The following is a 22092-nucleotide window of genomic DNA, read 5'->3' on the forward strand; positions in this document are numbered from 1 at the left end:
AGCTCTTTGCCATAGCAACACGCTTCCAGCCTTGCTGGGTTTGGCTTCTTGCTTCCTGATACTTGAACCTCGGCTTCTTGACTCCCTGCTTCTTGATCCTCGGACCCTTGATGTCTTGACTCCTGGCTTGTGGACCCCCATTCCTGCTCCCACCCCACCATCTTGCCCCCGTCCTGACGTCCCCTGCTGGGACTTTGATCGCCCGTGAACCAGACCGTGACATAGTGACTGATGAGAACTTCTATGAGCTTATTTCTTTCCTACCTATTACGTAGCAAAACAGGCTAGAAATGATACGGAATGAAACGCACCAGTAAAATGTCAACCAGTTGCCAGAATGGACAGGGCTCGGAGGAAGAATCTTCACCCTTTTCCAGTCACAATGTCCCAGTGATGGGCAGAAATATGCCTGCTGAATGTTGCCGCTGCCTTCTTATCTGTGGCTCTTAAAGAAGCTCCAACACCAGTTGAGATACAGGCAGCCCCCTGTTTATGCGAGGGTTACATTCCAAGGCAACACACACATCGGTGAAATTGTGTATAACTGAAACCCATTGAAAAAAGCCTGCAAACACCCCACCCCACCCCACCCCCATTCTGCCCTTTTAGTGACATTTCAATGACGTCTTTATGACGTTTCTGGGTCACTTCCAGGTTCGGTGCAATGGTTGTATACACAGTCGCACACATATTGAACGTGCATAAATGGCGTGCTTACCTGTATGGTCATCTTATTGTGTACACCCACACATACACCCCCCACCTGTATCTCATATTTACCTGTTCAGTTTGGGCTAAATTACCCAGAATAATTAAACCAAGATAGGATTAAATATTTTCAAATTGTATTATCAATATTGAGGCTTTTGGTGAAGCATAATGTTGCCTGCAAGCTGCTGCCTGTCCTGAGGTGAGCTGTTAAAAAATAGATGCCCTGCGTGGCATGAGTCAGCAGCACAAGATCTTGGCACTCTCCAGCTTGTCAGAGGTGTCCTTTATTTTTCTCATTGCTACACTCAACGATATAAAGGATATCAGTTTCTCTAGCATCCACTTGTTCCGGTAAGTGGCTTATGGCAAATGTATTAGTAGCAGCAGCAGGAGAAGAAGTGGGAGTGCTCTCAGTACTTAAGCTGCCTTCTCCAGGCATTGTCCCAGACTCTGTGGAAAGAGATTCAGGTTTTGTCCTAGGTGCCGCATGGTGAGTAAAAACATCTGGGTATTGCCACATTTGATCATTTGGCAGGGTGCTGGATGTGGTGCTTTGATGAGTGAGAGGTTCCTTTTCCTGTTTTGCACCAGTGGATGAATCCTGTTGCCTGGATCCCATATGAGGTGGTGCAATTTTTGAAGGAGATATGAGCAAATCTGTGGGAGAGCTGTGCAGCGGGGCACAGTGGGTCACCACAGTTTCTTCGGAATCAGTCTCTGACTCACTTTGATTGTCAAAATCTTCTTCTGTCAGGATGTTAACGTCCCTGTTTATTTGTGAATTCAATCTGCCTTCATTTTCAACAACCATCTTTTCAACAACTGCCGAGTCCATTTTAGCTAGGCTTTCTTCCGCACCGGACTGGTAGCTTGTCTCCAGACCTTCATTCCTGCTGCTTTCTCTAATGACTCCAAGATCCATGCTCCCGTGCCCCCTCTCATGGCCTTTCATGCTGTTTGAGGAGAAATGTCTCCCCCTGGAGTGCATTTCTAGCAACTTGCCAATGTGATGCATTTCGTGAGAGGGGAAGAAAACAGAGTTCTCACTCGACTGCCTGTGGTAGGACCGTCTTGTTGGGGCAGGAGAGCCTTCACGGACACTCAGGAACCGTTTCACTTTTCTCAGCATCGAATGCTGCCTTCTGGGTTTATCGTTATTCCGGGGCCAGTTTTCTCCATGGAGGAACTGGCTATCAGTCAGGCTGCAAGTTGAAACATGAAAGCAGTTATTATCCCTATTGCTAACAATGAACTCAATTCTTAGTGTGTGGATCCTTATGGGGCCCCATCCACACATGGTGGCATCATCCATGAAGAAAAGGGTGGCAACTTCTGCAACCTCCCCAGGATTTACAGAAGTACAACAAAACCTTTGGGAGGGGAACTCTATGAGGGGAACATAAAAAAACACAGCCCAACCTCAAGGACTGCCTCTCCCCATATAAACCACCCCAGACTCTATGCTCATCATCTGAGACCCATCTTGGTGTGTCTCCTCCATGTGAAGTCCTGAGGGTGGCAACACGAGAACAGGCCTTCTCTGTAGTGGCTCCCCATTTGTGGAATGCTCTCCCCCAGGGAGGTTCGCCTGGTGCCTTCATTATACATCTTTAGGCATCAGAGAAAAACGTTCTTCAACCAGGCCTCGGGCGGATTAATATTCTGCAGGCTTTTAATATGTGTCTGTGGGAAGGGTGTGTTATTGTTCCGCTGATTTGTTTTAATTACTTACATGTGTTTTCATCTGGTAATAAACTACAATATCTTGTCGTTTATTCTGACTAGTAGTCACCGATAGCTTCTTCTAACATGAATTTGCCTACTAGTTGTGGTGCTAAAGGTTGCCTACACTGGATAGGAGGCAATGTTCTCCAGAATACCACTTGCTGGAAGCAAGTGAGAGAGTGCTACTGCCCTCATGTGCTTGCCTGGTAACTGGAAACAAGAGACTGCATGAGGTAGCAAGAGCTCTACTGGATCAGACAAAAGAGCTATGTTCTTAACAGTCTGGTATCTTCTATCAAGAATTAGGTATGTCTAAGCCTGAATTCTTTTAGGACTGGGCTGTTAACGATGAAACAAACTGGGGCCGCGAGGAACCATTTTGACCCTGTCTTAACTATGGTAGGAGACCGCAGACTTGTGTACCGCATTTCGATAGTGGATCCAAGGAAAGATGGAATGCAGGAGTCTGCAGCTGCTAATGTGTAGGGCGGGCGGGCAGAGGAATCATCCCAGTAAATGTCTTTTTTCATTCTGGGTAAATTCATGTGCATTTCATCAACAGCCAGAAGTGAAACCTGGAACAATGGCCGTGAATTAGAAAGCTTGCAACACAGTTTTAGGCGCAATAAACTCTGACCACAATCTAGAGAATAGAGAGAACTGCACTATTCATACCCAGAACACCCAACATGACCTTGTCATTAATTTTTCCCAAGCAGCAGTTCCTTGCACCATATGACAAAATTAAATTGAAAGGTGGGCATTTCAGAAGCAATATGTGAAGTGGTTGCTGTTTGGAGTAGGATGGATCTGCTCCCACAGGGCTTTGAACATGCATAAAAGAGCTCCCTTCTGGTAGCTTTAAGCTACAATCTGTCCAGGCTAGCCAATGGCCAAAACCAGAGGAAAGTGAGACAACCTCAGAGGAGAAAATGCCACCATTGGCCAGAGTGCTTGCTAAGGTCTAGAGTACCTGCTGTAGGAAAAATGCATGCATATGAACACTAAAGAGCCATGCAGCCTGACATTTCAGATACTGCAGCAAAAAAAATTTGGAACTCTTGATGATAGCATATTGTAGAGTAATGATGTGTTTCTCCTGTACTTTTGCCAAGAGAACAATCAGCCTCTTAGCTCCGAAACCAGTCACAGCAAAATAAATGAACATGGCAGGCAGTGAAGAGCCTTCAGCAATGTGTTGAAGTGGAGCTTGCGAAGAAGTGTTCGAAATATGTCTGTAGTCTAATCTGTGAAATGTGGGAGGAGGGCATCAAGCAATATTATCCATGGCAGAAAATTTTTTAAAATTACATTGCTGCAGAGCTGAAGAAAATAATTGTAAGTGGCAGCAAGAAAAGTCACACCTGCAGATTCCTATCGATGCACCAATTTGTTTCAAAATCATCATCGTCTTCACCAAATGGGTTGATGAGCTGCTCAGCAACCTGTTATTAGAATTGCACGTATTTATAAGTACATCACCAAAAACTGAAATATCAAAAGATATTTATGCTACAGATTTGTACTCATGCACAGTCCCCTAGAGGGTAAGGCCAATGCTTTTGATAGGTGATTATGCAATCTCCACATTTTCCCAAGTGGATTTTGCAGCACGCGGCACCTGATCTACTGGACTGAGAAATCTGTTGGAGTAGGGGAGATAAAGTATACAAAGAGGCTGGGTTTTCTTTGATAAATCTGACAGATTCTGCCAGTTACAAAGAGGAATGGATAGAAGAATCCAAATCCCTCGTCAGTCGTGCTGGGGCTTAACAGACCCAATAAGCACGCGAGACGTAACCGGCTGTGTTCTTAGATAAATAAGGTATACTATTCATAGTATCAAATTATAAATTGCAGCAGAAGTAACTTATAAAGTTCAACAAACGAACAAAGTAGAAGACCCAGTGGATCAGATCATACTTTAGTCAGTTCATGCATAAGGTCCATCTGTGTAATGGTGTCTATTCCATCTGTCTGTTCGTAAAGTCCAAAAAATCCACATGAAAGGTTGTTACAGTTCCACAAAATCCTTACACAGAGTCTACACAAGGATTTCCAGAATATTGGCCTTGTTTTGCCATCCTGGGCTTCATCAGTACTTAAAGCTCATATGTGATATTACAGGACAGTGGATCTTATGGCATAATAGTAGCTGCATGACCAATATCACCCTGAAAGCCCAGTTGCTCATGACGGCGAAAGCAGAAGATGGGTGGTTCAGGAAGGAAAGTGTTACTTCATTATGTCACTTCCTGGGCTAACATGACGAAAAGGTCTATATTGGGCCTATCTTACCATCCTGTGATGGCAGAAGTATTGGCTCAAAGGTGCAGTGGTTCCCAGCACGAACCCAGTGGATTCAAGATTAATTACGATTTTACGAACAATTATGTATCTAGATGCTACAGAAGGAGGACAATGAGACTTGCTAGACTACCTAGCTAGGCAGATATCTGTGAACAAGAAATCACATTGCAGGGCATCCTTAAATGAATGTGGAAGATATAAAGGAGAGTGACTACAAGCGGAAACATTGCGTTGGCTCATCTGCCACGGGCAATGCGGCACATGATATCACAGTCTGAAAAGAAATGCAAACCAGGACAATTAAGTGCTATTTTAGGATTCCTGGATATGAGAACTGAACAGATTAGTGACTAATCCAGGACAACACAAAGTAGGATTAAAAGGGCCTCATGTGAGGGGGACTGTTGTCCTATACATAACAGCAATGACTGGCAGCCAGACAATGATTTCAAATAACCTGTTTTGCAAACTAACTTGTATTTGGTGCCATCAGTAGATGCAAATGTCCCTTTCATCTAAGACTTCATAGAACCTTTATTTTCAGTGAGGATAGCACTCACAGGAGGAGAATGCTTTTATTTTTATGTATCTTTGTTATTTGTAGAGGGAACCTTTGCATAATACCTTTGGAGCTGTGCTGTAACTTCTCCTTCTGGGCTGTAATGCTTTATGGTTTACATTGCTATTTATTTTTGTTATGTTTGCACTTCTTTTTGGTTAACAAATCAACACAATATTTTTTTGCGTTCTTCATACTGTCGTATTAGGTGGACAGTAACGTGTGTTTTAACATCTTCACCGGGGCCAGCAGCATAATCGCAACAAACCTCTTTTGATAAAAAATGCAGCAGAGGGTGTATTCCTACTTGCGATTTCACTATGACAAGGTCTGCTTTGTAGATATTGTCAGAGAGTGAGGGGAGAGTTTGACCCAGTGAGGGCAGTCATACCTTGGATCTGAAACAGCTTAGTTGCTGAACGTTTCGGCTCCCGCAGCCAATCAGAAGCCTCAGCTTGGTTATCGAACGTTTTGGAAGTCGAACGGGTTCCCTTCAGCTTCCAAGGTATGACTGTACTTGCAAGAAGGACTTGTGATGTAGCTGCTTCGGGACTTTGGGAGATTGGAAGTGCTGCTACTTTTTAGTTGCATTGTGATTTTAGGAAGTTCTTATGATGAAATTGGACTGGGCTGTGATTTTTTATTACTCCCCCCCCGCATTGGGGGAAAATATTCCTGCATTGCAGGGGGTTGGACTAGGTGACTCTTGTGGCCCCTTCCAACTCCACAATTCTATGATTCTATGTCTGATTAAAATGTATAACCTGCCCCATATCTAGGATTTAAGATGTGTGAGAATTACAATGTAAACATAACATACTAGGGAAACCCAGTCTGTGTGGCTGGGGAAACCCAGCCAGATGGGCGGGGTATAAATAATAAAATTATTATTACTTCATATGGTAAAATCAGATTAAAGCATATGGTTTGATGTTCCTAAATAGGCACCATTAGAGGATCAATTTTCTCTGGAGGAGGATAGTAGCAGAGGGTTACTGTTTTGTTGCGGCAATCAGTTTATTTGCTAATGTACAGGTTAAGTAGATATTATCGAGGCACTGAGGAAAAAGCAAGTATGTTACTCGTCCCCAGGTACGTCTTCACAACTCTGTGGGCAGGCCCATACTAGCTAACAACTCTCACCAGACTCCTGGGAGACAGGCATGCACACAAACTATTTGTTTGCACCAGTGTCTCTGTGTTCAATGGCTTCTGAAAGGGCCGTCACAGCCCTACAGATCATGGCGGCCCTGTGTATGCTCATCATTTCTTGCTCCTATTGCTCCTGGCAAGGAGTCTATTCTGGAAGGGATGGCGAGCCTGAGGCCCTCTAAATGACTCCCATTTCCTTTCATTATTGGCTATGCTGGCTGGAGCTGATGGGAGTTGGAGACTAACATCCGGGAGTTGCGCACATTCCCCACCCCTGTGCAGTGGCAAGGTTTCATCTGATACAGTGGCTGTACCTTTTCGGGGAGACATGAGCTCTTCCACAGCCATGTATGCTTTTGTCTTTCCAAGGATGGTCTATTGCAATGAGGTGTACATGGCCTTATGGAGCTCTGGTAAGAGTGGGGAGATGCATATACAGGGGTACCTTGGTTCCCAAACGCCTTAGTTCCCAAACAGCGAAAACCCAAAAGTAAGTGTTCCGGTTTTTGAACATTTTTTGGAAGCTGAACGTCCAATTTGGCTGTTGGCTATTGCTTCCAGGGCTCCTGCACCAATCAGAAGCCATGCCTTGGTTTCTGAATATTTCGGAAATCGAACGGAATTCTGGAATGGATTACGTTTGAGAACCAAGGTACCACTATATTTGGCGCTTTTGTTTTTGCTGTTTATTTTGCGTTTTTGTTTTTGAGGATTTTTTGGTTAAATTGTTTTTGTGACTGTGTGGAACCCAGTTCAGCTACTTATTGATTGATTGTATGACTGCGGAAATGGATAAAAGCCCCCCATCCAAACAATGGCTATCATCAGTGCAAGTAAGAGATACTTTTATTTTATTTTTATCATCTACAATACTGTTTTATTTATTTTTTAGTACAGTACATTGATTATTGCTTCCATTTTATGGATCAATGGTCTTGTTAGGTAGTAAAATCCATGTTAAATTGCTGTTTTAGGTGTTGTTTTTAAAAGTCTGGAACGGATTAATCCGTTTTGCATTACTTTCTATGTGAAAGCGTGCTTTGGTTTTGGAATGGACTTCCGGAACGGATTAAGTTTGAGAACAAAGTTACCACTGTACCTTGCAGGACAACGATTGGAGAGCAACTTCCCTCTTCATCTGTGATATCCACTATGGTAGAAGCAGGAAGCTCTGGCTACTCATATCTCTCTGTCTCTGTCTCTTTCTCTGTCTATGTACTATTTTGTTTTTACCTTGTAAGCACCATTGAGTGGGCTCCTGCCCTTTAAAGGCAGCCTCAAAGCCCCCCACCCCCACTACTACAGTTGATGAAGTGGTCTGTGAAATCCAAGGCTGGCAGATTCCTCTATACACCACGTACATAGGCTTCTCAGTGGGATTTCAAGAGACAGAATAACACTTGCAGCAATTTATAGTAGGCTATGTATAAAACTGCCAAAACCTGCATTGCTGATAGTGGGGCTGTTTGCAAAGTTGAGCTACAAGCTACACATTGGTGTGGGCAGGATGCTGTGCATAATATTTGGAGTTTGCAAGAAGCCTCTAATCCAGAAATGCTGCTTGCAGTGTCATCGTAAATGCCAAACCTTCAGCAGTGCGAATGTGTTCAGATCATTGTAAGAAACATAGCACATTGGATAGCTATATATTTTTGGTATTACCTAAATCCAGTGCTTCCCCCCCCCAAAAAAAGTGTTTAGGGGTACTCTCATTTTCCTACTCATATTGAAATACTGCTCCTCAATGAGGCCCAACTTAGATTCACAAAATGTTTCGTGGTATGTGTACCCCTGCGTCCCTCCCAGAAAAAAGCACTGCCTAAATCACTATGTGATGCTGTATGCTGAATAATTGCTAAGTGTCCCTCTCTATCCCCTTTACTTTGTAATTGCGTCTATTCAGATTGCAAGCCTGAGAAGCATAGCGGTGTGCTTTTAAGCTTTATAGAATATTTTTTAAATAGAAAAAAGCAGTCTGATTATCATTGTTACTTTATCTTAGCCTAGCTTGGACTATGAGACATGGATGTCAGATATGATGCTGTTGGCTGAGCTTCATGAAGCTCACAGTGGGCTGTGTCCAGTGGTGACCTTGTGTGACTACAATGGGCTTCTATCTGAGTGACAGGACAGACTTTCCAGAGCAGATTTTCCAGAGCAGATTTGCAAGGGAATGGGAGAGGGGAATGGGGGAGGGGAAGGGGAAGGGGAAGGGGGAGGGAAGGAGAGAAGCAATAAAAGTATAGATAGCTTTTTAAAGGGGCCCTTTACTTCCATTGACTTGGCTGGAAGAAATCTTACTCACTGAATCTGAACAAAAAAATCACAAGAAAATTCCGAACACACTGGAAAACTATAGTAGCGATTTACCTTTAGCCATCCTGCATAGAAGAAAAACTGTAACAATGTGAAGATAGGAATGTAAAGATCTAAATCATGACCTGGATAGTTTTGTTCAGGGTCCAAAAACTGACGTCCTATCAGGCACGTGAAGAAGAAGGTGTAGACAGCAAGTGTTACAACCTGAAATGAATTAAGGCCACATTAAGCTACTGCTATGGATATAATAAGGCAAAGGTAAAAGGTAAAGGACCTCTGGATGGTTAAGTCCAGTCAAAGGCGACTATGGAGTGCAGCGCTCATCTTGCTTTCAGGCCGAGGGAGCTGGCGTTTGTCCACAGACAGCTTTCTGGGTCACGTGGCCAGCATGACTAAGCTGCTTCTGGCGCAACGGAACACCATGACGGAAGTTAGAGCGCATAGAAATGCTGTTTACCTTCCCACTGCAGTGGTACCTATTTATCTACTTGCACTGCTTTCGAACTGCTAGGTTGGCAGGTGCCGGAACAGAGCAACAGGAGCTCACCCTGTCACATGGATTTGAACTGCCGACTTTCAAATCAGCAAGCCCAAGAGGCTCAGTGGTTTAGACCACAGCACCACCTGCGTCCCTATTACGGATATAATTACTGTATAAGAAGTGTGCCATATAGATAGATAGATAGATAGATAGATAGATAGATAGATAGATAGACCTACACAGTGAACGTGCAAAGTTCTGTTGGGCACCTACAGTGCAATACATTCTCATGCAAAATGATACAAATGTGACATGGCAGTGGGAGAGCAGCTCCAAGCTGGGCTGTTAGGGTTTGGTCTTTATTGAGTCTCCAATTCCACCTCAGCCCTAAGAAGTGAATAAACCAGGATGGGGAACCTGAGGCCCTTCTGAGGACTCCAACTACCACCATCTTTGGCTATTGGCCAATCTGGCTGGGGCTTCTGGGAGTTGGAGTCCAGCAACATCTAGAAGTCCACAGGATCTATTTGTGAAAGCAGGAGGAGGTGGAGGGAGAAACACAAACCTTTCAGGCTTCGAATATACATTACATTTAAGTTTAAACTTTTCAGCATCCCAAGATCCATCTCTATCCACCATTCATCATTGTTTCTATATATTGGCAAAAGGTTTCACTTAGATACCTGTGTGTACACTAGGGGAATTCCAACCCAGTCATAACCAAATAGCAGGCTACACCATGATCGATAACGATTCATCTCCTAAGTGGAAAACAAACACAAACACAAAATTGATGCGGTCACTGAAGAGAATGATTTCATCCTTCTTCTTATTAGCATGGTGGAACTTGGTAGAAATAGTGATGTAACAGACTCTCTGATGCAATCTATACATGTCTACTCAGAAGTAGACATGTATTGAATTCAATGAGGCTTGTTCCATCGAGGTATCTATGGATAGGATTGCAGCCTAAACTATGCAATTATATCCTGGATTTCTCAGTTGAACTTTAAATCATATCATTGCTACAGACCAGAGGAGGTCACTTTTGTATGACAGCTGACAATATAGTTGTATTTTTGGAACACACCTTTCATGTTTCCTGGGGCCAGGAGCAGCAATTTTAATGTCTTACAAAGTCCTAGAATGACACTACTACGAGGTCATTGTGGGGAATTAAAATGGCGGCTCCCAGACCCAGTTGCCTAGTACTGCTGTTAGGTAAGCTGGAGGAGACTCGCCAACATAGGAGGAGAATCACTAGTGGGCACTTTGTCTGCCCCACACTCAAGCCTGACAGCAGCCCTGCAATAGGCTACAAATGCAATAAAAATAAGGCATTCAAAATGCGAACCAATGGAAGGGTAGGATGTGAAGATGCCTTGCCTGGGGTGTCATCTGATCTAGGGCTGGCCCTGGTGTACTGTAGTGTAGGATGAAACCCAGTCACTATGATATAATGGAAAGGAAAGAGACAGGCCTATGGTTTATATACGTAAAACAGGCATGTTTAAGAAAGAGCACATCTCACCCCCTATGGCGTTATGCTGTGTTGGCTTACTTACGATCAAAAGGGTCTGCAAGTCTACACTGTCTCTGATCCTTCCGTCCTGTCGCGCTTTCGCTGCCAAATTTCCAAACCAGACAAAGGGGACCCAGTATTTAAGGTGGGGAGATTTAAGTTCATCAAATATTTTCCTTTCCTCTGGTGTCATAAAACCTGTTTATAAAGAGATAGAGTTGCCTTTGGATCTCCTATATTTGTTCAGAAAGCGCATCTTCTGAAGCACGTGACCCCAAACATCCTTACTCATTTCTGCTTGTACCCATGTATTATTAAAAGGATGACCATAAACCCCTTCATACAGACAAACGTTATATCTAAAACAAGGGTGACGAATCGGCTCTTGAAGCAGTTTTATATGACCCTTAATGACCCAAGCAAATTGTAGTCAAGGTGTAGTTAAAAAACAAAAAACTGTCAGTTTCACCTGAAAGAAAGAGAAGCAACAGCTCATGCTGTGTACTGCATATATATGGTGGTCCCAAACCACCTTTGGGGTTGGTCTGGAGGCAGCAGTTGTGCAGAATGTGGAGGATAGTAGTGACTTGCGGTGAATTTTTCTGTAGGGGAACAGTTAGAGCCAGACATATCAGCTTTTGAGGACATTTTTTGGGGGGGGGGTGGAGTTTGTTGTGCGTGTGAGCATCGCGCCTTCCTCCCTAAACTGGGCAGAAGCTTCCTTGGCTTTGGGAAGGAGGTGCCTGGCCTCTGACAGAAATTCTGACAATGGGTTTCTACCATTTTGAATCTAAGCTCATAAAGTAAAACTGCACCTGCTACATTTAGCATGATTGTCATGGTTCATGCATCACCCTAAGTACTTACTAACTGGAAAAGCAACTCCCAGGATAAGGACGGAAGTGCTGCTTCTCTTTCTGATGATGTGGCCCTGTGCCTTGTCTATATATATGCTTTTGATACGTCAAAAGATTCTGCCCCTGCTCAGTTATGACCACATGTGACGTGGCTGAGATGGAGAAGAAAAGAAATGGACAAATACCTCCTTCTACCACGTGGTCCATTGTTGGAAATCGCTTATAGACAGCTGTGCTCACTGAACGGAAGATGAGGACGGACGTTAAATTCACGTAACGTATTAGAGTTCTTCTGAGCAAGCGGCCGTGCTCGTCTCTCCCCTGGATAGTACTGGAGATCAATAACATAAGTCTGTCTGGCCACGGCAGATTTACAAACTGGTTCCACCAACGGTTCACCACCAAAGTAACATAGAAGCCTGGAGATTTTGAAAGATCCCGATTCACATTCGTTGCTGCAAATCATCACATAGCTCTGGCTCTTCTAAAAAAATGTGTGCAGTTAAAATATACACCTAGGCTTACAACAACTCCGTCATGGAAAGCGCTGGGGCCTATAACTCAGTAGTGGGGAACTTGTGGCTCTCCAGTTGCTTCTGGACTCCCACCCATCCTAGTCAGGTAGCACAATGGTTAGGGCTGATGGGAGTTGCAGTCTAGTAACATCTGGAGGCCAGGGTGCCAACTTGAATAAAATATGGGGGGGCAGGGAAGCCCCACCAATTGATCACAAGATGTGGCACACACACACCATTTGAATGGCAATGTCCATCAACTTTAGGGGGGCAGGCCCTTCAAATATTTTATTGGGGGGATTGAAAGCACCTCAGCCCCTAGGAGTTGGCCAAAGGAGTTTTCCCACCACCGCTGTAGTTGTTTTGTGAAGTCAGATGTCTAGACGGGAGAATTCAACAAGAAAATATCACGACAGAGCAGCAAGTGCATTCCTACTCCCACGCCACAATTCAAGGTGCACAGCACCCAAGACCAGCCATATTATTTTGGCAACAAGAGGCAGAAAATTCCACAAGAACTTCCGCTCCTTCTCCTCCCAAGCAGTAAAAATACATTCCTAATAATTTAAATAACAACTCACTGCCTTTTCATGATACCCTAAAGCAACTGCCTGGAGCGGATGCTACACTCTGCCAGCCCTGGTAAATGAGGAGAAACTATTGCTAGCACATCTCCTGTCCTCAGACTGGTACTGACATTGTGATCGTACCAGCATCAGAGCAGCTTGTGAACTGAGCTGCCTACTGGCTGTACAACCCTGGTGCATATGATGTGCAGTTAATATTGTTAAACAATTTGGGAGTAAGAAATCTGGGCCAATCTACCATGACTCACCCAGAGATCTATCCAGTAGATCCCAAACGCCTTCCTGCCCATCCCTGCTTCAAGGTTAGTGGTGAAGTCCTAAACAAAGTCATGGTAATTATGGGATATATATATGTATATGTATATACTCACCAAGCACAAAAGTAACTGGGATTTGTTCTGCATATTTGTCACAATAAATGGCCAGTTTTTCAAAGTATCGTTTCTGGCTACCAGTAAGAAAAAATCTGCAAGGACAAAAGAAAAGGGGGGGGGGGGAGAAAGATATTAGTTTTTCAAATTAGTTTTGTATAAAGAGCGGGTTAATTCCCTCTTAAGAATATAATATGGGCAAGCAGGAATACTAGTATTAATAGTCATTTACTGCATAGGAGGTGATAAGGAAGCTCGTCTGTGTGTTTCACAATTATGACAAAAGCCACTGCTCCAAGACTGACAAGTGAATGGAAAAATCTCAGATATGCAGAATGAAATGCATTATACAACTATTATTCCGGGCATATAACTCATTGGGGCATGCTTCTCAGCAGACATGTATAGGCTTGTCCCTGCTTAGCAACGTGGGTAAAATGAGAAATATTCAGTGCATTATGACAATATTTCTATAACAACACAATTCTGTATAACGGTAATAATACAGCCCATTAAAAATAGAGATCTGATTATATAATCCATGGTGGGAAAAGGGGGAATCAATCAAACAATGGCCATAACAGCTTATGCAGGTTGTGAATCTTGGAGGTTGTGAAAGATGCAAACTCTAAATCCACATCAGCACCCAGATCAAACTATGCAGATTGCATCTAAACGACTCTCATTAATATTCAGGACATTCCCCAAAAGATCTATAACAAGACAAAATTGGCTAGATTGCACCCCCCCTTTTTTATTCATTTATAAAAAACAGTTTTACACCACCTTTCAGTCCTAGCTAGGGCCCCCTGTAGGAGTGAACAAGAAGACGATAACAAAATTAAAATTCAACAACAAAATTAAAACAGAAAATTTCAGATCAAACAAGAGCACAGTAAATGAAAATCCATTGCAAGCATGCAGCATTATAAAACATTTTTGCTGCCTGCCTAAATGTCACCAGAGATGGGGCCAGTCTAATGTCCCTGGAGAAGCTGTTATGTGATCCAACTCTGAAGAAACCCAAAGCTGTGGCCAAGGACACCTCAGGAAGCAACCCACACTCAAAGCTCTACTTGCAGAAATTTGATAGGAAAAACCATCGCAAGACATAAATGGGCCTGTTTTTGCTAGAATATATTACTAATTGGGGGAGGGGAAACTATAGCTCTCCTATTGACATATTGTTATAATTGAGTATTTGTCTTCATAAAGGGATGTAGCTTTGTTTTCACAACACTTTTGCTGTTGAATATCAGAGACTTTTCCATTTCATTGTCAATCAGTGTAGGAGTGACTCCCAAGATAACTGCAAGCCAATCAGCTTCCTTACTGGAACAGGAGGCATGGGGGCTGCACAAGAGATCCTGGACCATGTATGCTCTTGCTGAAGCCAAGCAGGTCTGAGTCTGGTCAGTGCCTGGATGGGTAGACCCTGGGACACCACTTGTACGCTGTCTCGGGTTCCATGAGAAAAGTAGGATATACATTTAAGAAGATTAAATAAATAGTGATATTGCATAGCTTAGCTCCTTCAGTAGAGCTTGTGCAGGAGAACATCCTAGTGGATTGTGTCCCATGTAGTCATGTTTCTTCAAGTCTTTCTTTGAGTACCAATCTTTATGTGGCCTAGATAGCACCATCCTTCTACAAGAAGATACAAGCAGACCTGGGGGAAATTCAGGTTTGGAGAAGTAAATAAATTCCTTATGGAGGAGAACAAGCCCATGTATTCGTGGCGAGGGAATAGTTCAGGCCACAGATTACTTGAGTGCTGGTGAGGGGGATGGGAGTCATAAAACTAGGAGGTGTGGGTAATCTTTCACCTCCAGATGTTGCTTGATGACACCTCCCATCATCCTTCACCATGGTTGGCCATGATGGCTTGAGCTGATAGGACTCCCAACAACATTTGGAGGGCTACACATCCCTGGAACAGAGTATCTTGAGAAAGGGCAGGATTGGCTACAACTGCATCCTGAACAGAAAACAACATACTGAAACGTTTTGTTGCAGATCCCTCCATCATTATGCAAGGAAAGATTGCAATACAAAGTTTTTCACAAGGTGGGGAAAAAAACCCCCAGTACCTGTATAATAGACTTATTGCCGTGTAGAGAAAAGCAAAGAGCAAAAATTCTCTGTAAAGCAGTTTGTAGATGCTTCCTTTCCACTTGAGAAGCAATCTGTGGAACCCAAAGAAAGTGGCATTTGCTACTTTGCTAGAGTATGTGACTGTCATCGCCTCTGCTGGTTGCTCCTGGGAAAATGGAAAGACAAAACACAACAGGGAACCCGTATAATTTTTATTTATTTGTTTGCGTATTGATAATCCACACTTTCATTTAAAAATATACACCAAGGTGGTATACTACATATAAGAATGCAATTGGAAAAAGCATCCATAAAAATGCTATTATAAGATCGAAAAGCATCATTGGTTAAAAAAGGGGTCTGAAAGAGGAGAGGGAGTGGGTCCCACCAAACCTCCACTGGTAGGGTGTTCCACAGGCCACACAAATGCCTCCTTCCACTCCCTAGTGAAGGACAATTGAAACTCAGGTGTGTGGGGGACTGCCACACTTGCCCCATTGGAAGATCTCAGTACATGTGGTAGTGTTGAAGGGATCAGATGATTCTTAAAGTAATCTGGGCCTAAGCTGTCTAGGGTTTTGTGAATCAACACAAGCACCTTGAACCTGGTTGGGTAGCAAATCAGCAACCAGAGCAGCTCTCTCAGCAGAGTTACTGAGCGGAGTAACTTGTTGCCAGTAAGCTACTCCTGTGAACAGTCTGGCACCTGCATTTTGCCCTAGCTGAAACTTTTAAAAGGGATACAGGGGCAGACCCATGTAAAGCGTGTTACAGTAACCAAGCCTTGAGGTTACCAGTGCCTGGGCCATTGTGGTCAGGCTGTGGTGGTCCATAAATAGTTGCAGCTGGCATACCAGCAGGAACTGGTAAAAAGCACTCCTGGTCATGGAGGTCACTTGGGCCTCTGGTGACAGAGGTGGCTCAAGGTGTACCCACAGACTGCGTCCCTGCTCCTTCAGAGAAAGAGCAACCCCACCCAGAACAGGAAATCCAGCTGTCTCCTGGATCTGGGAACTACTCATTCACCAGGCCCCTCTTTCCAGGATTGAAGCTCAGGTTTTTTTACGTAGAATATTGACTTGGACATACAGCATCACAGCAGCCACCACAAGGAACAGTGTTACTAGAGTATTCACAGCATGCGCAATGTGGATGCCTGCTGTGATTTCCACAGACATAGCCTACATTTTACCAAGCTACGTAGCTCCAAGGGATAACAATATGCTGTAAATTATAAATTCTGTAAGAGACACCGGATTCTGCAATTGTGTGGCAACCCTGCTAATAGACAGAATATATTCTACATAACTCAAGCTGTTCTAACACCAATCTAACATGTCATTAGCAATGATGCTGCAACGAGGATAGAAATACCAATAGACCCTCTGGACTTTTACTGGGGTTTCAACATGCTGCTCAGAATGCAGCCTTCCATCCGCCAGGTAGACTCAGCAGTAGGAGACGTGTTTCCCAACTAAGGCAAATGTTCCATTAGTGCAGGGGTGACCAACTCTGAAGAAGAAGAAGAAGAAGAAGAAGAAGAAGAAGAAGAAGAGGAGTTTGGATTTGATATCCCGTCTTTCACTCCCTTTAAGGAGTCTCAAAGCGGCTAACATTCTCCTTTCCCTTCCTCTCCCACAACAAACACTCTGTGAGGTGAGTGGGGCTGAGAGACTTCAAAGAAGTGTGACTAGCCCTAGGTCACCCAGCAGCTGCATGTGGAGGAGCGGAGACGCGAACCCGGTTCCCCAGATTACCAGACTACCACTCTTAACCACTACACCACACTGGCTCCCCAGTGTGTTAAGAGACTGCCATCTACTCACAGAGTTAAAAACTGGCAGTGATCTACCCCCTTTCTTGGGGTTCAGGTCAAAGTTGTTGAGCTTTTTTTAGAGGAGCCGGTAGATCATGATCGGTAGATCACGATCGATCTAGCTGCTGGACATGCCTGCATTAGTGGAATCTCTAGCTGAAACATTTTCAAAGCACTGATTAAGCCAGTTGGGATCTAAAGCAGCAAAAGGCATTAGTTGCAATGTTATTGGCAGTATGCATTGGCCGTGTTTAAGAAACCACCTAACCAAAGACATGAGCTGCAATCTGGCTTTACTGAAAATGGTGGAATTTAGGCTGTAAACCCCTAAACCCTTAACCTGGGAGCAAGCCCCACGAAATTCAAGGGGATTTACTTGCATGCAGACTTGCATGGTTTTATTAGCCACACATAATGGATAATGGGATTGTACATTAGCCTCCAAACCATATTATTTAGTCAATTTATAACTCAAACTTTTCAATTTTTTAAAAAAATAATAGTTTTTTAAAACTCATATTGGAAAGGAGTATTAATCCCACCTCTATTCATCATTTCCCCTTTGAGGCCCTTCCATGACACCCTCCCAATAAACGAGCTCATATAAATTGATCACGCAAGCTTTTAAAAAAAGTACTAAATAATCACAGACAGACAATAATCTCCCCATCATGAAAAGCAACCGCCAAATGCCTCTACAGTCAGTACTTTTAATGCAACTATAAATAACTGCTGTGGGTTTTGTGTGTGCTGTACAGTAACTGTGTATCCTAGAATTTCAAGTGTAAATAAAACACCGTAAGGGCATCAATCACATGCAGGCATAGGAAGGCTACAGCATGACTGGTCAAGGTAAATGAGGCTTTGCTGCATGTTTAAAAAACGTAATTTATTCCCCCCAAAAATATTTGTTCAAGTGTTAACTCAGGTTAACTCAAGCACGGCGGGATATCAAAATAAAAATCGACTAACCTGCTCTCCTGATGAGATCACTGAAACACGGAGATGATGATCTGAGGCCTTCTGCGCTCCCCAAGCGTGGGAGCGTTCAGGTCACTTTGTTTCCCTCTCCACCTTAGGCACACAGCCTATCAAGGCTTTAATTGCTCCCTGGAGTCCTCACCATAGCGGACTGACAAGCACAGGGGTTAACGTGTCTTTCCACTTCTGGAAGCCTGTTTTTGCCAAGTTCTCTACTGCTGTCAGCTACAACAGGGAACAAACGCAAGCAGCAGCAGCAGCTGCTGATCTAGCTCTTTTCTAATCTATAATTATCACTCCGCTTGTTATCCAAAGGAGGACCCCCTTTGGTCTGAATGCAGAACCAACCGTGGGCATGATTTGCCGTGATGTTTTTTCAGCTTGGATTCCCGCCCCCCCCTTTCTGCCATCTGCCTAGTGCAGAAGAAGTAAAGAACCACTTCAAAAAACCAGAGCCTGCTTTTTAAAAAAGTGCTACAAAGCAGCCTGTGTCAAAAACAAATGGGACCCCCTTTTTTTGGGTTGCAACCCTTAACTGCTCTGCCAGGTTCAAAAACTTGTGCAATTTGGTGAAGGGGAATTGGATCAATAAATAGGTATAGATTGCCTGATTTCTTTCTTCTGAAGGCAATCTGTCTGTGCCTGTCTCCAGTGGTTGAGATCAGGAGAAAATACATTACAAAAATAATGTGATTAATCTGAAGACTGTATAATAGGAAGGTGTATGAGGTATGGGATTCTGGGCTTTAAAAAAATCCTTAAAAAAAAAAAGTCAATTAGAATAAATTATGCACATTGAACATGTCATTTGTGCGTTGTTTTCTGTAACCTGACTCATGATGTGAATATGCTTTGTTTTGGTGGCCCAGGGTTCTTGGTGGAAGAATTAGGAATTTTGTGATGCATTTTTTCCCTCTCCTCCACAGCCTACAAGATGAGGAAGGTTAGAGGTCTGACTGGTGGGGCAGGAGGCTTGCTCATTCCTTGGAAACGAGTGGAACTAGTGAGAAGTAGTGGCTCAGGGAATTTATTTGGGGCTTGAAGGGACCAATGTCTGGAATGCAGAGTAGAATTAGTTAACATAAATAATACGACATGGTAAATATGTGAGATGAATGAATCAGGACTTAAGTCTGACATGTGATGAAATGGCTGCATTATTGACTGAGTTTTTTAGGCTTTGCTAGTGACATTGTTCTCGGCTATTTTTCCAGTACTCAGAGATACCGTAGTTTATTCTGATACATCAATTCAGTAGTTCATTCAAGTTTTCCATTTAATAAACATATAGGCCATCAGCAAGAACTAGCGTTGGGTGAATCTGCCAATTTCCCCCATTTCTTATTTTCCTACTCTTAGATTCAGTTCTCCACATTTTTGCAATACTAGCCAATTTAAAAAAACCAAAAAACTTAATGAAAATTCACCAGCATTTCAGTGTGTATGTCTCCTGATGAGAATTTTTTTGTATGCACCTAAACACGTTACAGGCAATTTCCTTTAATATATGCATATTTGTATAGTAGTTTCACTAATACATGCATTTCTTTCTCCATACAGTGGTACCTCGGGTTAAGTACTTAATTCGTTCCGGAGCTCCATTCTTAACCTGAAACTGTTCTTAACCTGAAGCACCACTTTAGCTAACAGGGCCTCCAGCTGCTGCTGTGTGGCCGGAGCACGATTTCTGTTCTCATCCTGAAGCAAAGTTCTTAACCCGAGGTAATATTTCTGGGTTAGCGGAGTGTGTAACCTGAAGCGTATGTAACTTGAAGCATATGTAACCCGAGGTACCACTGTATTCACTTTCTCCATATTCACTTTCTCCATGTTCATGCATTTTGTACACATTGTTGGGTAGCAGAACTGCATGAAGTGTGAATTTCAAAGGCTAGCTGGGTTTCAGTCTGAGTGTTGGTTCAAGAAGTGTGAAACAGGTAGTTTCTCATTGACCATACAAACAAAACTGAATTTCACCTCCATCCCAAGTAAGAACCTTTGTACAGTCGTACCTTGGAAGTCGAACAGAATATGTTCCGGAAGTTCGTTTGACTTCCAAAACGTTTGGAAACCAAAGTGCAGCTTCTGATTGGCTGCAGGAAGCTCTTGCAGCCAATCAGAAGCCACGGAAGCCCTGTCGGACATTCGGCTTCTAAAAATAGTTTGCAAACTGGACATTCGGATTCCAAAAATAGTTCGCAAACCAGAACACTCATGTGTTTGTGTTTGGGAGCCAAAACGTTTGAAAACAAGGCTGTTCGAAAACCAAGGTATGACTGTACTCTGGCACTTCAGTCTGTGTGAGTGATTTCGTGTGTGTAGATTGGCTGTGTACAAAGGACTGCTATAGAGGGGACAATTGTACATTGCACTCAGGGGCGGAGAACCTATGGTCCTCCAGTTCTTATTGGACTACAACTCCCATCAATCATGGTCACCGTCTACGCTGACGGGCATTGGAATCCAGCGGCATTTGGAGGGCAACAGGTTCCCCAAGCCTGCCTTGTTTAGTACCTGGGATGAATTTGCAAAGCTCAACTCTGCACTGACTGTACCTGTTAGGAGGGAAGAACAGGGAATCGAGACGCTCCACATTTGCCAGCCATCAAGAGATCAGCACTTTTACTACTGCTAGCACTGCTAACATTTTAGATGCTAATGGGTATTCAGTGAGTGCAGCAGTAGGTACCCCGATCCTCTGCTGGATTGGGGCCATGGCCTTTTTGCTCAGGGGCACCAGCTGCTTGCTCAGTTCTTGGCAGTGTCTAGGAAAACACTGGCTGCAAGAGCAGACATTTCCCTTTCCAGACAGAACAAAAGCCTGCCAGAAATGTGTGAGCAAATGGGGAGAGGATTTACTTAGATGTATATGTGTTTAGGATCCTATCCAGACATTGTTATCAACCACTTATTCTAGCAAGGGGATACTTCAATAGTTTGTTGACACTGCAGTACTTCAGGTATGCTGCGAACATTCAAACTACAATCTTAAAATTGTAGAGAATCTGCACCACTTACTTTAGTAGAGTTTATTATTTCTGAGTAAATATACACAGGATTGAACTGTAAATTTCCAAAAATTATACTACTCTCATACTGATAGCACGCAAATATAAACACAGCCACAGCAATATTTGAGTTTTAACAAGTCTTGAGAATAAGGGAGTTTTTCTATCTTGGGTTGATTGCTAAATGAAGTCTTACCTCAAAGGAAGCGCTAGTCTGCAATTCTGAATGCACTAATGTCCTTGTAAATTTCTCTTTATTTTCTAACACCGTTTAAATTTTTATTATGTTGTTATTTAGTTCTCTGATAGGTTTAGGTTTTTCTTCTTTGCTCTCTACTTTAATTGTTATGATGCTGTGGTGTTTTATTTGCTTGTTCTAAGTGATCTATCTGACTTTAAAGCTATCTGATTTTAAAGCTGTACTTTTGCTGCATTTAAACTGTCTTTCACAGAACTGTGGTTTTTATTTTTTAAAAAATAATTTTTATTGGTTTTTACAAATACTTTCTTGCATGACATCATAGCAACCTTTTTACAAAAGTAGAACATCTGGTTCCAAGAGCCTGTGACTTCCCTCCTACCCGACTGATGGTTTTCAAACCAAATCTCTATATATTGCATTTTCCTATATTTCTTATTCCTGCTAAATCTTATCCTTATATAATTACCTAATTAACTACAATAGGTAATAAGTGATTACGGTAATTTCTCCTTACAAAACTTCCTATAACCCTGCTAGCGATGTTAATTGTTTACAGTTGTCTTTCAAATATAACATAAATTTATTCCAGTCTTTCTGAAAAGCCTGATCCTGCTGGTTCCGAATTTTTCCCATCACTTTCACCAATTCTGCATAGTCCATTAATTTCATCTGCCACTCTTCTTTCGTTGGTAAATCTTCTTGCTTCCATCTTTGGGCTAGCAACATTCTTTCCGCAGTTGTTGCATATAAAAACAATGTTTTATCCTGCTTGTGTATTTCTCTGCCTACTAGACCTAATGTGATTTTAAAAATTATTGTTTTCCTTCGCAGGCCACCCACAGACATTCTGTTATATGGTGGCTAATAAATCAATTGAATGAT

At 42.9% G+C, this 22092-nt stretch overlaps 1 protein-coding gene across 2 annotated transcripts; it reads right to left on the reverse strand.

Annotated features, from left to right (window-relative positions):
- Positions 1–823: 823 nt before the first annotated feature.
- BEST3 (bestrophin 3) lies at positions 824–18433 on the reverse strand. Of its 2 annotated transcripts, XM_083399704.1 has the most exons (10): positions 17992–18430; positions 15200–15369; positions 13110–13204; positions 11822–12055; positions 10823–10977; positions 9941–10018; positions 8828–8980; positions 3801–3881; positions 2860–3011; positions 824–1913 (listed from the first exon to the last, which is right to left on the reverse strand). In XM_083399704.1, exons 2-10 carry the CDS (start codon positions 15349–15351, stop codon positions 983–985), a joined length of 2031 nt encoding a protein of 676 aa, XP_083255830.1. In that variant the 5' UTR covers positions 15352–15369; positions 17992–18430; the 3' UTR covers positions 824–982. The 2 variants fall into 2 exon arrangements, with proteins under 2 accessions (XP_083255830.1, XP_083255831.1); XM_083399705.1 differs by lacking the exon at positions 3801–3881 and having other exon boundaries at positions 17992–18433.
- Positions 18434–22092: the final 3659 nt, after the last annotated feature.

This window comes from Podarcis tiliguerta, assembly GCF_965153285.1.
Source record: "Podarcis tiliguerta genome assembly, chromosome: 10".
Classification (NCBI taxonomy): Eukaryota; Metazoa; Chordata; class Lepidosauria; order Squamata; family Lacertidae; genus Podarcis; species Podarcis tiliguerta.